Raw genomic sequence first — 16632 nt, forward strand, 5'->3', positions numbered from 1 at the left:
ACTTACTCTAAATGCTTGACACTTCTAAACACGTGTCAAAAAAGTAGTCAATTTAAAAGTTTATTATTTTCACCCTGGTAAGGAATATGTTTGGAAAATCGTGGAAATACATAGGTATCGACTACCAAATTTCTGGGATTGTGATGATCCTAATGTCAACCAATATCCTTTGCAGAGCAAAGACATTGGGGTGCAGATGCACGAGGAACTGGTCAAGGTCACCAATGAACTTTACACGGTGAGTCCAATTTTAAAACATTCTATTTTAAAGCAGGTTGTCTGCTTCACCTTGCATGTGTTTTAGCTGCCAAGTACTCATCCTGTTGTCAGCCCACAAAACTTGTGAAACAGCTGGCTGGCCTGACACTGCGCACACGCACGCACGCACGCACGCTCACTCACACACCGACACACACACACCACACACACGTTCTGCCTGATCAGCACTTTGGCTTCTAACTCCTCCCAAAGACATTCTCATTCATGCATTGCGAAATCCTCCCTGGGGTAAAAGGAGTGCGGCAGCGATTGTTCAGCAGCTGAGCGTGGGACACATCTGTTGGCTGGGATACTCATGCTCACATAGCCTTCGCGTGCACATCACATGCCTACTTGCAGAGCAGGTTAGTGTGGGAAACAGAACACAGCTGCGGCATGGCTCGGCTGGATGGTAAAGGCAACTTAAGGGTTCCAGGTTGTACGCCAGCTTCCGCCGTCCTCGTCACGTCCATTTTGTCCTCGGGCAAGACACTTCACCCTTGCTCCTGATGGGTCGTGTTTAGGGGCTTGCATGGCAGTTCCTGCCATCAGTGTGTGAATATGTGTGTGAATGTGGAAATAGTTTCCAAGCGCTTTGAGTACCTTGAAAGTAGAAAAGCGCTATATATAAGTAGAATCCATTTATTATTTATGTCTCTTTGGATGAGGACCATTAAGTCAATTGCTGGAATTGAGGCAGTTTTACCTAAACTGAAATAAATGTTTCAATCAGTGAGATGCTGACCTTCCAGTTGGTTGATAAGGTGTTGGACTTTATGTCCTTTTTTTCTCCCTGTTGAATGTTTTCAAAACATTGGGTGCAAATAACACGTGAAATGTCTTCCTCTGAGACAGTGGAGAAGTCCCTCACGATCGACGCCATGTTTGTTTACATGAGCTCAAGGGAAGTTGACAAATGGCTTAGAGCACGGGTAAGAGAAAAGCAAAGCTTAATGTGTTCACTATTGTCAGGTTCAAACACTGACATCTATTAAACAAGACAAAAGGCAAGGAATCAAACAGACAGAATTCAATTTAGACTCAGATCTGAGGAGAGACATGGCCACTGTACCCTCTGTACAGTCCTGCACCATAATCCAACGAAAACGGTTTACATCTCCTCTTTTATTTAGATATTCAATGTTTACGCAACAACACATGTTACAACAGAAATGGGGAGTATGTAAACAGTCATTGTTTTTGTTCACATTGAAGACAAAAGAAGAAGATGCCTCAGGCTTGGGCTTGTCCTGGATTCAGCTTTGGCAGGTGTTTGAGGACAATAGATAACCCCTCCCGTCTCATTCCAACGTACACAGCAGAATCTTCCAAAAGTTTGCTTGGTGCAACCAAGACAGCTGTCATCTGTTCATTGTAAACTCAGAGAGTTGAAAGTTTTTTGATAATTTACACACAATTTTTCTGACAACTATAACCCACCTACAGCACAGTGCGGATAATCTCGCCTCATTGCAGCGTTATCTCAGCTATTTTAATGTTATAGAATAGAATAAAAAGTACTTTATTGATCCCTATTATCAGTCTGACTTGATAATAGTCGATAATTATTTTTGTGTTTAAGTGTTGTCAGCCACATACCCCGCCTTCCGCCCGATTGTAGCTGAGATAGGCGCCAGCGCCCCCCGCGACCCCAAAAGGGAATAAGCGGTAGAAAATGGATGGATAGTTCCTGGTTGCACTTCCTTGTTTGTGTGGTCACCATGGTAACTTATTAATTTCACCTGCCGCAGGTTCCAGGCGCACACCTGTTTTTGTTAATTACTTTCTTATTCAAGCCTGCTTTCTCCCGTCAGTCGGTCTTGGTCCTTTGTTTGCGGTAAGCAACCATCACGTATGTTTCTTGTTCCAGTCTGTGTGCTAATAGTGTTAGCATTAGCTTTCCGTGCGTTCGGCTCGCTGTTCTTTTGTTTATTTCGTCTGTTTTTGCACCAGTGTTTTTGTTATTAAATCATTCTTACCTATACGTTGTTTTCCGCAGTGTCTATGTTTGCGTTGGAGGAACGATTCCCGCATTAAAATGCGATCCACACGTGACAGAAACAGGTGTGGGGCTGAGGGCAGGGGGGTGACATGGAGACCAGGTGGAAACTAATGAGTAACTAAGGAAACCAACAAACCCAGGAAGTGCAAAAACGGGAAGCAGGAGTCCAAAAACAAAACATAACATGATCAAACATAAACCCAGATTAACAGGCATAACAGCCCTAGTGTGTGAATGTGAGTGTGAATGTTGTCTGTCTATCTGTGTTGGCCCTGCGATGAAGTGGCGATTTGTCCAGGGTGTACACCGCCTTCTGCCGGATTGTAGCTGAGATAGGCACCAGCACCACCCGCGACCCCAAAGGGAATAAGCGGTAGAAATTAGATGGATGGATGGATGGATAAAAAATGTTTTTTAAAATATGCTCTGTCAAAGCACCAATGGTATTATGAGCTTGCTGGTGGTAGTCTTAATTTTTGTTATATATTTTTTGCTCTAAATAATGTAACTTTGAGCAAATTGCAAGCAGACACTTTAAAACGGAAATACCCTGGGTTTTGTATGTCCCACTTTTCCTATAATTTGGTAACAGCCAATAATCACACATAACAAACTAAAATGTTTGCTAGCAAAACAGAAACAAAAGTTAAAAAAACACAACCTAAAATCATGAAGTAGCTATAACCTAGTATTATTTGAGTACTTTAATGCAATGTGTATTTATGCCTTTCTACCAATGCACGTAATATTACAAAACTAAAAGGAAACTAACACTTCAGTGGGTGGTGTAGAGTCAGGGCAGACAAAGTATGTACTATTACCGTGCAAAACAAAAGTGATATGTTATTGATGGTTCAAGTAGTATTTGGTGTCATGTAGCAGGGAGAGCTGCTTGCTGTCACGGGGTAAGCAACTCTCTCCTCCCTCATTTATCGATCTCACCGTCCTTTAGTGCACCGCTTACTTGCAGGCGAGGGTTGCTAGGAAACCCATGCTTGAGAACGAGTGTCAAAGCAGAGTATCGGTTACAACTTAATGTCTTCAGATTTGCAGTTCAATGTTGGGAGTTTTACTTTGAGATGAATGAATATTGGTATCATTATGAAGTATTTTGCTGTTCAGCTTGTTCTAGGACTTACGATACAGTTAGGACCCGACCTACTAAGATTAAAAATAAAAGTATTTAATAGTTTGTACAAAGTATAAAATGATTTGAACTATTAGTGGGTGTGTTGAGGGTGATTTACTAAGTTTGTGTGTACAATTGATAACAAAAGTGGTGCAAATCACCATATATTATGGTATATTAAAAAAAGAATTTGTCAAAAAACAAAATAATTGTGGAACCAGATGAACATGAACTAGGTAATACATAATAAATACAGGACCAAACTTAAAGTTAATTGAATAAATTATGATTCATTGAGTTGCAATGTATTCAACAATTGAACACACACTTTTGAAAAGGTAATAATTGGATGTTTGGTTTTTGAACGTACAACACAAACTGTAGATGCTAACATTTCCTCACATATGTTTGGATAAAACATTATCGTTTTGTAAGTCAAACATGTATATTGTTAGCTACCAAAACAGTGTTTTACCTTGTTTCTGCTTTTTTGCTGCTTTCTGTTAAGGTTGCATTATTGATGTGATGATATTATGAAATGTTAGCTACATTTCACAGGGCAAACATTTTATCACTATGCCTTTGTTTCAACTTTTAGATGATCACACAACTATTTTCTCATCTTCTCTGGGCCTGCTGCTCTCTTTCCACCATCTTGTTGTTTTTCTTTCAACCACCTCTCTCTTTCGGCATTCACTATGAAAAAAAATAATAGAACTGGCACATAAGTGCCATCTCCGGGTTGGGGAGGAGACCCTGCCCCAAGTGGAGGAGTTCAAGTACCTAGGAGTCTTGTTCACGAGTGGGGGAAGAGTGGATCGTGAGATCGACAGGCGGATCGGTGCGGCGTCTTCAGTAATGCGGACGCTGTATCGATCCGTTGTGGTGAAGAAAGAGCTGAGCCAGAAGGCAAAGCTCTCAATTTACCGGTCGATCTACGTTCCCATCCTCACCTATGGTCATGAGCTCTGGGTCATGACCGAAAGGATAAGATCACGGGTACAAGCGGCCGAAATGAGTTTCCTCCGCCGGGTGGCCGGGCTCTCCCTTAGAGATAGGGTGAGAAGCTCTGCCATCTGGGAGGAACTCCAAGTAAAGCCGCTGCTCCTCCACATCGAGAGGAGCCAGATGAGGTGGTTCGGGCATCTGGTCAGGATGCCACCCGAACGCCTCCCTAGGGAGGTGTTTAGGGCACGTCCAGCTGGTAGGAGGCCACGGGGAAGACCCAGGACACGTTGGGAAGACTATGTCTCCCGGCTGGCCTGGGAACGCCTCGGGATCCCCCGGGAAGAGCTAGACGAAGTGGCTGGAAAGAGGGAAGTCTGGGCTTCCCTGCTTAGGCTGCTGCCCCTGCGACCCGACCTCGGATAAGCGGAAGATGATGGATGGATGGATGGATGGATGGATGGATGGACATAATGTTGATTAAAAAGTATGGATTTTGAATCGAGAATCGTTTTGTGTCGAGAATCGATTCTGACTCAAATTATTACCCGCAAGATTGTAATCAAATCGAATCATGTGTTGCCCAAAGATCCACAACCCTGTAGCAGGGATTGGTACTTTTTGTTTTTTTCTTCTGGGTATTGAAAACTAGCCAACAGGATGATAAAAGCACATTAAATACACCCAACTAAAAGACTGCCGTTCAAAAGAATGATTTAGTTTAGGGCTGAGCGATATCTCATTTTAGTAATATCTCGATATTTTTAGGCCATTTCACGATACACAAAATATATCTCGATATTTTTGCCTTAGCCTTGAATTAACACTTGATGCATATAATCACAGCAGTAGGATGATTCTATGTGTCTACATTAAAACATTCTTGTTCATACTGCATTAATATATGCTCATTTTTTAAACTTTCATGCAGAGAGGGAAATCACAACTAAGTCAATTTACCAAAACTGTATTTACTTAACAGTTATTAAGCAGTGGCACAAACATTCATGTCATTTCAAAACAGAAAGTGCAAGATTGTCCAAGACCATTTAAAACAGGCTATTAGTGCACTTTTGTGCCTGATGTCACTAAGATGACATATCAAAAGAACACTAAATTAAAGTGCACTTTTTGTACAAAACACCACTAGAATAGTTTAAAACAAATAAAGTGCACTTTTGTGCATGATTTCACGCAAGATATTTCAATAACTTTCATATACAAATGAGCTGCATAATAGGAAATAGTGTATGTCCTTCGCTATGTTGTAGGTTACTGCGGACATTATCTCCTTCTGTTGTTGACTATTTTTTCATACAGTGTTGATCTTGAAATGATTGCTTGGGCATTTTGTTGGTGTGGCACACCTCATTCTCTAGCCTGTGACTTTTCAAGTCATGCTACAAATTAGCAGTGGTGCTACTTTTTGTAACAACCCCTTTTGCCACATACTTGTTCGACATCTTGCCGCTTGAAGCCAAACCACCGCCAGACGATGGACCCTGAGCTGTTTTTCTAGGGAATGAATTCTTCCTTCATTTGTTACCAGATTCGCACCTTCTTTCTCTCTTATTTCCACTCGCACCGCACCGCTAGCATCGCAGCTAGCGTTACAATGCTGCTACCTTTTATGCTGCTAGAGAGCATGTGATCCTGCACGCGCAACAGTATGTGACGTATGTTAGAAGGTGCGCTTGTTTTATGTCTTTGTGAGAATGAGACACAAGAAAGAGTGAGAAGAGCCTAAAGTGTAATGCCCGCAGCTAAAAGCAACTGCCTGAGAACGTATAATCGGATATCACAATACAGTCATTTTCTATATCGCACAGAGACAAACGCACGATATATCGAGAATATTGTATATATCGCCCAGCCTTAATTTAGTTACTTCCTGGCATCAGTCAACACTTCATTATTAGGGCTGTAAAGGATGCCATAATAACGAGTTGTCACAACACCAGTTGTTCCTTGTGTGAACCTCAGTCCATATGTTAGCAATGGAAAAGAAGCGACATTCCAGCTGATGGAATGTCAGGAAGAAATAGAGAGCAGATATGGAGAAGAAAAAAATATTTAAAAGTTTAGCTTGGAAGACTGAGTTGTCTGTGGATGTGTCTCTGGGTGTGTCCATTTTGTGTTGAGTTTTTAAAAAGGATAGTATTTAATAAACAAGCATTTGCATAAATCAAACAATTTGTTCAGCCTTATATTGGGTTTACATTTTTATAAAAGTACATTTATTAAAGTTAAAAACTTGTATTTGCGATTAGTTTGATTAATTATTTGTTTACTATGGACCAAATGTGATTTATCACATCAAATTCTCAATCATTTGACAGCCGTAATTATTATTAACGAAAAACAAACATAGCACTAAAATGTAAGTCAAACTGGACTATGTAAGAGTGTACTCACAATAGAGCAGCAACCACTACTATAACTAAGAAAAATAAAAAGTATTTTAAAAGTTTTCATCCTTTTTTTAACTTCACAAATTAATTGTTGCATACTTAATTACACTATATATTTTTTGACACATGCACATTTGTTACCTTCTTGAGACCTCTGAAAAATGCCTACCTCTTTCGGACCACCCTTTCTAGATATATAAATATTTGTATTTACAACATTAATAATATATATATATATATACATACTATGCAAATACTGTGATGAGGTGGCGACTTGCCCAGGGTGTACCCCGCCTTACGCCCGAATGCAGCTAAGATAGGCTCCAGCACCCCCTGCGACTCCAAAAGGGACACGCGGTAGGAAATGGATGGATGGATGGATACTATGCAAATATAAAAAAGGTAAGCTTTTAGTATTTTTTTTTGTTTGTTTGTTTTTATTCGTCATTATGTACTTCAAGTTATTACAGTATGTCTCTATATGTTATGGTTGGAGGAGGGAGGCACAGAACCCCAAGGGGACAGTAAAGCTCTATGTATTTATTATATATAAATACTATATTATTGTTTGATTATTTTATATATATATACAGTGCCCGCCCAAGCCTCCATGGTGCCCTAAGCAAAATTTGATTTTGGGGCCCTCTATTTCTGCCGATAATATTGATTGTTGATCATTCACACACCTACTATAAACTCATTGCGGCTCTGGCAGTGTTATTTACATTATCCTATTGTCAGCCCGGCATGTCTTTACAAATGACATGTCATTTATAAAGATATGGGGGTGGCCCAGTTAAGAACATAAATACCAATGAATGAACCACTGATGTCCAGAATGCCACATATGGTTCCTAATCTTAAAATGTAGAAAACACTCAACTACAAGAGTGGCCTGGGGTTGAACAGTCCAAGTGATAAAGCTTTGTATTTACAGTAAAAGTGTCATCTTGTCTCATCAGTCTTGTACATATTAGTCTTTAATTACTAGTTTATATTTTTGGTTAATTGTTCATATTTAATGTTTACTTTTTACAAGGAGAGTGCAGTCTACTGAAGTTAAATTCCATGTGTGTTAAACATAACTGCACAATAAAGCTGATTCTGATTCACTTTATTATTTTTGGTAACAAAAACCTGAAACAGCGTTGTGCAAAAATAATTCGTAGTGCAAGAAAAACAAAGTGCAACATTAAAATCACTTAAATATATATAAAAAAGAAACAAATTCAATTGTACAAAAAACAACATAATTAAATTAAATATCAAGCAAATACTTAAATAATATTAATTAACAGAGTTACCAGAAACAAGGTAACATAACGGTTTATAAACAAATATAAAGTTACTACTGTTGTAAATTGTGTTTTTGTACAATAATATATCTTTTATCATTTAGAAATCATCAGTCAGACTCGTACATTCAAAAAATAAAAAATAAGAATTTTTTGTTAATTGCTTTTGGGGGCCCCCTGGTGGCCGCAGGGCCCTAAGCAAGCGCTTAGTTCGCTTATGCCTTGGGCCGGCTCTGTATGTATGTATATATATATATATATATATATATATATATATATATATATATATATATATATATATATATAATAATTAAACAATAATATACAAAATCAACTAGAGAATGGAGTTTGACAAAATCCAAGAGTGTATATGTCGTAAGACTATGTGTAGGAATTAATTGCTCTGTGGTACCGTAATGATGAGTGAGGAAGCGGACAAATCCAAAGGGGCTAGCAGAGAAGGTCCGTGTCCGAGCGGGACGTCGAGATCCAAAAGGCAGTCCGGGAAGCAGGGGGCGAAACGAGGAGACGCACAGCTCGACACGTGGAACAAAGGCAGACTGCAGGAAGAACAACAAGGGAAAACATGAGACCATACAAACACAACGGTGGAGAACACAGAGAGCGAAGCAAGGTTTGCATAGAGCAGGATGATAGCTTACGGGACATCAACAGAAGATTACTTTCTGTCGACGGATAGCAGGTTGAGCGGGCTCTTGAAGGCAGGACCTCTCATTAGTGCCAGGTGCGTAAATTGCCGGCGATTGATTGCAGCTGCTCGCTGACACCGATCTGACGTGCGCTTTGCACGCTCTCAGAGCCGTGCTCAGCGCAGCACACAGATGAATGCACACTCACTCGCGCGCGAGCCGTGACACTATATACATATTTATTTTATTAATTTCCATCCATTTTCTACCGCTTAGTCCCTTTGGGGTCGCAGGGGTCGCTGGTGCCTATCTCAGCTACAATTTTGGCCAAAAAGGATGCACTTCAATTTCTTACACACACTTGTTATTACATATGTTGGCCACATGGGGAGCACTTCAATTTTTTACGTCCATCCATCCATTTCCTACCGCATATTCCCTTTTGGGGCTGCGGGGGGCGCTGGTGCATATCTCAGCTACAATTGTGGCCAAAGAGGGTGCACTTCAATTTAGGGGAGCACTTAATTTTTTTTACACACACTTGTTATTTCATATGTTGACCAGAGGGGAAGCACTTTTCAAACCGACACACAGTCAATTTGTAAAATCCGTAGTTTTGATAGATTTCACCACCAGGAGTGAAAATGAGACATTCTCTATTAGATGCAATGGTTTTTTCGTATTGGGACCATGATTTTGGTTCCACCTTGTTCACCGGTCCTCATATGGAAGGTACATTTCCTTGTTGATGTCTCAAGACGGAAATACAACAACACACACACACACACACACACACACTGCTCCCCATTTCTTTTTCATGCATTCCTCCTGCTCATCCAATCACCAGCCAGGACACATTCATGGCCTCACAGAGAGTCAAACATGATACTATTTCTGTCTGTCATCCACTGCTATGTTTCAACACAACTGCAGGTTGCCAACGCCTGCATTAGTATCGTACGCCTTTTCACAGCTAAAGCACAATGCCATGCAGGTGCACACACCGTACCCGAGTCATATAATTTTTAATGACTCACATGACCCATAACTCACATGACAGTTATTATTAGTTTATTGTATTTGTATTATTTCCTGGCCAACACCTTTATTTTTTTGTTCCACTTCCTGTTTGCCTCCATTCCACTTGTCTGAGGACTGGATCCCTCGCCTGTTCTTGATTGGCAATCAGGATGCTTCTTGTGCCAGCCTTGTCCTATGATTCATTTGATTTGCTTGCTTTGCCCTTTATACATGTTTCTTCTTTGTGCACTTCCCAGCAGCTAATCCTTGTTTTTTTGTGTTACCTGCATTTTTCATAATAAAAATGACTTATTTTCTGCACTTGCCTGACATCTTCGTTCATAATCTCCAAGGTTTCTCATAGTCAGCATTGTCACTGGCGTCCCACTGGATGTGAATTCTCCCTGCCCACTGGGTGTGAGTTTTCCTTGCCCTTTTGTGGGTTCTTCCGAGGATGTTGTAGTCGTAATGATTTGTGCAGTCCTTTGAGACATTTGTGATTTGGGGCTATATAAATAAACATTGATTGATTGATTGATAATAGAAATTAGGGTTGTGATACTAATTAATTATATTTGGTACTATACCGCCTCTGAAAAGCACCTAAAAACTCAGGAAATACGTCCCTGGACACATTAAGACTGTGAATATGACCAATGTATGATCTTGTAAAGACTTGGTATCGGATTGATACCCAAACTTGTGGTATTCATCCAAAACTAATCCATCAAGTAAGTAAGTATCAAACAACAGAAGAATAATTGTTTATTACATTTGAACAGAAGTGTAGATAGAACATGTTAAAAGAAAAAGTAAGCAGATATTACCAGTAAATGAACAAGTAGCTTAATAATTCATTTTCTACTTGTCCTTAATAATTTCGACAAAATAATAGAATTATAAATGACACAATATGTTACTGCATATGTCAGCAGACTAAATCAGGAGCCTTTGTTTGCTTACTGCTAAAAGACAAGTTGTCTTGTATGTTCACTAATTTATCTAAGGACAAACTAGGTATAAAAAATGTACAAAGCAAATAATGCCATTTTTGTGGTCCCTTTTATTCAGAAAAGTATCAAAACGTACTGAAAAGTATCCAAATAAATATTGGTACCGGATACAAGTTTAATTGGTTCTGTGATGCAGTTTGTACCTTTTAAAAATGTTTATTTTGAAACAGCAGCGTTGATTTAAATTAATTGGTTTACTCGTGTGTGTTTGTGGTGACAGGTGATGAAGACATACCACATGTACCACACAGAGAGCATCAGTGCCGAGAGCAAGCTGAAGGAGGCAGAGAAGCAGGAGGAGAAGCACATGGGAAAGGCTTGCGACACTAGTATTGCCTTGCTTCGTCACGGTCATGACGAGCGCCCACAGCGACGCAGCTCTGTGAAGAAGATGGAGAAGATGAAAGAAAAGGTACGTCTTGTCCTTGACTGATCGTATCTCACGTCTCATAATACATTTCATGATATAGTATCAAATTATACAAATGACGTTTGCATACACTTTACACTGCTGTACTACTCAAAACCAGAGAGGTCCCAGTTGACAAGTTGCCAGCTCATCGCAGGGCTATTTTGAAATGTATGTAAAAATACAATACAAATAATGAATGGGATAAATAAATACAAACATAGAATAGTAAGAATTTGTAAGAGTAGCTGTTAAATGTGTGATATAACGTCCGATACAAGCAGTCCTGCAGCGTGTTTACTTGTACAAAGTTGGTCAGCCAGTTAACATCTAAATGTCATCCATTAAGCACACAGGGTGGGTCTTTTCTTCTATTTTAGTCAAGTCATTTATATAGGCGCTTAAGAGCTTGCTGCTACACAACAGCTAAGCAAACAATAGCACCCAAGCTCAACATACAGTATGCAATAGTCATTGAACAATATAGCAGTCTAAAACATCACATTTGTGAATGTAAGCAAGCATCAAATAATTATAGTTGCATATTACTTACTTAATCAATCAATCAATCAATCAATCAATTCTTTTATTGTCATTGTCATAAATAACACTTAAGTCATACATGTCAACAAGATTTCGTTTGAGCTTTGTCTTAGTCTCCAAAGCAGAAGCGTATTATAAAGTATCCAGTAACAAGTGTATCCTTCAACTTACTGCGTCATGAGCTTTACTTCATTAATTAGAGTGACCATTGGCGTCGCCAAAAAAACAATTACCACTCTACTTCAAAAGCGTAAATCTGTCATAAGGTTTGTAGTTTTCATACCTACCATTGTTCTCGGACTACGGTAATTTCACTTTATCAAACCTTTTACAACATTCCACAATAACAAAGGTATGTACGACTATTACTGATATCGTACTGTACAGCATCATACAATGTGTAAATCTCCAATATCATTATAGTATTGGAAGTGAAAAAGTTTTACACAAAAACAAGGTACTTTGGAGCAGTGGTGCCCAACCACCGGGCCACAGAATAATTTTTTATTTATTTATTTATTTATTTTTTAATTAAATCAACATAAAAACACAAGATACACTTACAATTAGTGCACCAACCTCCCCAAAAACCCCTTAACATGACAAAAACCTCCCTTTTTCATGACAAAAAAAAAAGAATCCCGCCACCCCCCCAATAGCCAAACCCCACCCCTCACGCACCCCGGGCCGCGGCACAAATTATTAAGCGTAGACCAGTCCGCAGCTACAAATAGGTTGGGAACCAACGCTTTAGAGCAGTGGTCCCCGGGCCGTGGCCCGATTGGTACCAAGCCGCAGAATAATTTTTTATTCATTTTTATTTAAAAAAAAATATGTATATAGATTTTTTTATTTTTATTAAATCAACGTAAAAAACACAATATACACTTACAATTAATGCACCAACCACAAAAAACTCCCTTTTTCATGACAAAAACCTCCCTTTTTCATGACAAAGAAACACAACAAAAAAAACAAAAAAGGATTCCCCAGCCCCCATTTATATTTTGTGACTTGAATATTAACCAAGTATGTGTGATTCAGACTATTTATAGCGGCGCTGTGATCGCAAGCTTGTATACAATTTCGACATGATTGACTGGCGAGGTGTTTCCTCGCTTCCTTGCTTTCTGAAAGTTTATTGTATGTTTTTAGATCATAAATCATACATCTCACCTAGACAGAAGTAGTCTGAGGACGTATTCCGATAAGTTGGTACACTTTGGGACCATTTATGGCGAGAACGACACGAAAAGACACTTGTTCCTCCCCGACCTCCATTCCAATTATTCCCAAGAATTATGGTCATTGTTCATCTAAATGGGAATATATGAACATACTAGCAGTCGGCAACCCAATAAGAGCAGACATCGTACAGTAAGTGATGTTTTATTATGTTTGTTGGCTCTGATACAGTCTGCACTAAGCTGTAATCAGTAATGAAGAAGAAAAAGTGAACATTGTGACGCGTTTTTTAAATTAATGCGCCGTATATGCTTATACTAATCAAAATACGTAGATATTTAATGGTATTATAAATGTGCCCATTACTACATTACATATATACTTAAATCATGTATAAAACCTTAATGCAGGTGTTTGGATGGTTTTTTTAACGGCTTCTAGGGCGGAATAGAGCGGCTTCCTTAGGCTCCATTGTAAGCTGACTTTTGATTGCATTTGTTTATTATTTAGAATGCAAATAAAATAATTAAGGGTCCTTAGCTTGGAAAACATTGAAAACCTTTACGTCAAAGTATTTACAAATTCTTCTTTAGTAAGAATGAACAGGTTTGCTGAAAGGTGACTTTTGTAAAATGGTTGTAAATTGTTTGTGTGTTGACCAAATGTTGCCTTTGTCATTCTGCTGGGAATTAATTTTAGCGTTATCCTGCTACACAGCAGCAACCAAAACAAGTATCACTTATCATCATCTACTGATGTAGAGTAAGCAGTAATGATGTTTCTGTTTTCTCCCCAGAGACAAGCCAAGTATTTTGAAAACAAACTCAAGTGCACGAAGGCTCGTAATGACTATCTTCTCAACCTGGCTGCCACTAATTCCTTGGTGGCTAAATACTACATCCATGATGTCTCCGATATGATAGATGTAAGTCTTAGAAGTATGTACTGTACCATAAATCTGAGCAGGTAGAAGAGAAGCGTGTCGGTAACAAATGCTCTTCTGTCAGCAGTGTTGTGATTTAGGTTTCCATGCCAGCTTGACACGCACTTTGAGGACCTACCTGTCTGCCGAGTACAGCCTGGAGACGTCTCGCCACGAGGGCTTGGACGTTCTGGAAGGAGCTGTAGATGCCATGGACAACCGAGGAGACAAGTTGAAGTTCATGGACGCACACTCTCAGATGTTCTGTCCTCCCACACGTTTTGACTATCAACCGCACATGGGGGACGAGGTAAGAACGACCTTGGTTAGTTAGTTAGTTAGTTAGTTAGTTAGTTAGTTAGTTAGTTTTTAGTGTTGTTTCTGGTTAGAAGATGTGGTGTTTTTGTATTTCTGATGCACATGACGCGCTTTTGGCAGGTGTGTCAGGTGAGTGCTCAGCAGCCGGTCCAGACGGAGTTGTTGATGCGCTACCAGCAGCTTCAAACTCGTTTGGCCACGCTCAAGATAGAAAACGAAGAGGTGAGATGTCGAACCTTCAAGCAGCAAGTTGACTACACACTGAAAAAAGTGACTTTTTGGTGCTGTAAACTCTACTAGAGTAACTGTCATAATTTATACCTAATATTTTTAACATTCAGTAAGAACTAGAGTTTCTTAAGTAAAATTAAACATTTTATTAAAATAATACTTGAATTATGGGGGAAGAGTAAGTTTTACTTATGTTTCCTCATACTATTTACATATTTAATAGTTGTACGTACATAAACCTAAAAATATTACATAAACTTTACTCTGAAAATCTAGTGTTTTGAAACGCATGCACAACGACGCATGCGCACAGCATAACAGGCTCTGGCCGACTGGCTCTGCTCCGGCCGTTAGGATCACTTCACAGAGCACTGCAAGGTGGCATTATGGGTAATTCTTATCTTGCGTTTATAATATGTTACAGAGTCGATGTTCTCTAGAAATGTATTTGGTGTGGGTTCACAGAGTGTGGCGCATATTAGTAAGAATGTTAAAGTTGTTTACATCACAACCGTCAGTGTAAAAGGTATGGCTGTTGACCAAGTATGCATTGCAATCTCGTTTTAGAATCAGTGAAACACATGTGTCCTTCCGGCACGTAGACAGCATAGTGTAAAAGTGGGTGCGATGACATGCTAAAGAGCAGTGGTTCCCAACCACCGTGCCGCGGCCGCAGAATAATTTTTTATTAAAGTTTTATCATCATACTCAATTTTTTACTGCACGCCATTGATAAGCGCAGGAGTGAGAAGAGGTTTTAAAATAATTAGCACTCCGACGGCTATTCAAGGAAATACGGTACATAAAATTTACTTAAATTTTGAGTAAAATGATGGTCCTGTTGATGAAAAACAAGTAGACTTTACTTACTTTGTTTAAATAAATATAACTTAATAATAACTTGTATGTAATTAAGTAACTGTTACTTAATATTTTCACAATTGTTATGTTATAGGGTAAGTAGAATTTACTTGATACTGGCAAGTGAGTGTTACTTGATATTGCAGCATTAAATTTTACTTAAATCATTTGCGTGCAAATACTTACAATAATTTTTTCAAGTAAATCTTACGAGTTATTTTTTTCAGTGCAGTAAGTAGAAAATATGATTATTATATTTAGGTGAGGAAGACTCTGGACGCCACCATGCAGACCCTTCAGGACATGCTGACGGTGGAGGACTTTGACGTCTCTGAGGCCTTCCAGCACAGTCAGTCCACAGAGTCGGTCAAATCGGCGTCTTCTGACTCCTACATGAGCAAAGCCAACCTCGCAAGGAGACGAGCCAATCAGCAGGAGACTGAGGGATTCTACTTTACTGTAAGTTGAGATGATTTTTACCAAGTATGATCAAATTTTACGTCTATTAACAATATACAAAGTTAAATCATTTGTAATCGGTAAACACTCTGCTTAAAATCATATTCCTATATGTTACTTTAAAACTGAAAGTCAATACTTCGATCACATTTGGGTTGTTTTTATTTCAAAATCATAAAACTGACTGTAACCATATTTCTAGACATAACTCTTTTGAACAAACATAAGGATAATTATCTTTTACAATGTTTTCATTTTGTCCTTTTTAAATGTTAAAAAAATAGATGAGTTGAGATTCTTCGACTATGGAATTTTCAATTTTAGAAAATGTTGAGATGAAGGACAATTTTTACCACCTGCTAAATATTTGTATAATATTATTATACTGGTATTCAATGTTTTAGTATGTTTTGCTTTTAAAACATCGATTTTAAATAATCCCCCCAAAAAAGCTTGATATTTTTCTATATTTTTTACCTTTTAAAATAAGTTTTTAAATATTTTTAATGTTGATATCATTTCCTTTGTTTTCACATTTTTTAATTTAGATTTTTTTTTATGTTAATATTTTTGCTATTGTTATTCCCTTACAACCAACATTTTCATCATGATTAATGTTGATATTTTATATGTATTTTTACCTTTTGACAAACATTTTTTTAAGAATGTGTAGAAATGTTCTCTTGAAAAAAAAAACAAAAAAACCTTTTACTGAATAATTGATTTGTTTGACATATGGTCATTGTTGCGATCTGTGGCTCAGATCTTCACGTGTTTGTTTTTTCATTCTCTGTCTGACCCGTTTATTTCCTGTTTTTATCCATCACTATGGTTACACATCAGTCCACCTGCTAGTCTCGCCCCGCACACCTGCTAATAATTATCACCCTCCTATTTAAGCTCACCTTTTCTGTTCACTCATTCTCGGATCCTAATTTGCCCACGCGCATCAGTGACGACTCTCATCATTCGTATGTATTT

General features: G+C 38.6%; 1 protein-coding gene across 7 annotated transcripts in view; it reads left to right on the forward strand.

The window, feature by feature from the left end:
- Positions 1 to 16632, forward strand: part of LOC133535399 (SLIT-ROBO Rho GTPase-activating protein 3-like) — a 129491-nt gene that overhangs the window by 69465 nt on the left and 43394 nt on the right. For 5 of the 7 annotated variants that reach the window (XR_009802214.1, XR_009802216.1, XR_009802215.1 and 2 more), the window contains exons 4-9: positions 176 to 238; positions 10944 to 11135; positions 13657 to 13785; positions 13868 to 14092; positions 14221 to 14322; positions 15454 to 15651. Coding sequence is in view for 4 of the 7 variants with exons in the window: in XM_061875216.1 (XP_061731200.1) it covers positions 176 to 238; positions 10944 to 11135; positions 13657 to 13785; positions 13868 to 14092; positions 14221 to 14322; positions 15454 to 15651 (909 nt within the window). In the remaining 3 variants the exon portion in view is untranslated. The remainder of the gene's footprint in view (positions 1 to 175; positions 239 to 10943; positions 11136 to 13656; positions 13786 to 13867; positions 14093 to 14220; positions 14323 to 15453; positions 15652 to 16632) is intronic. The other 2 variants (XM_061875217.1, XM_061875219.1) reach the window with 1 other exon arrangement.

This window comes from Nerophis ophidion, linkage group LG16 (genome assembly GCF_033978795.1).
Source record: "Nerophis ophidion isolate RoL-2023_Sa linkage group LG16, RoL_Noph_v1.0, whole genome shotgun sequence".
Taxonomy (NCBI): Eukaryota; Metazoa; Chordata; class Actinopteri; order Syngnathiformes; family Syngnathidae; genus Nerophis; species Nerophis ophidion.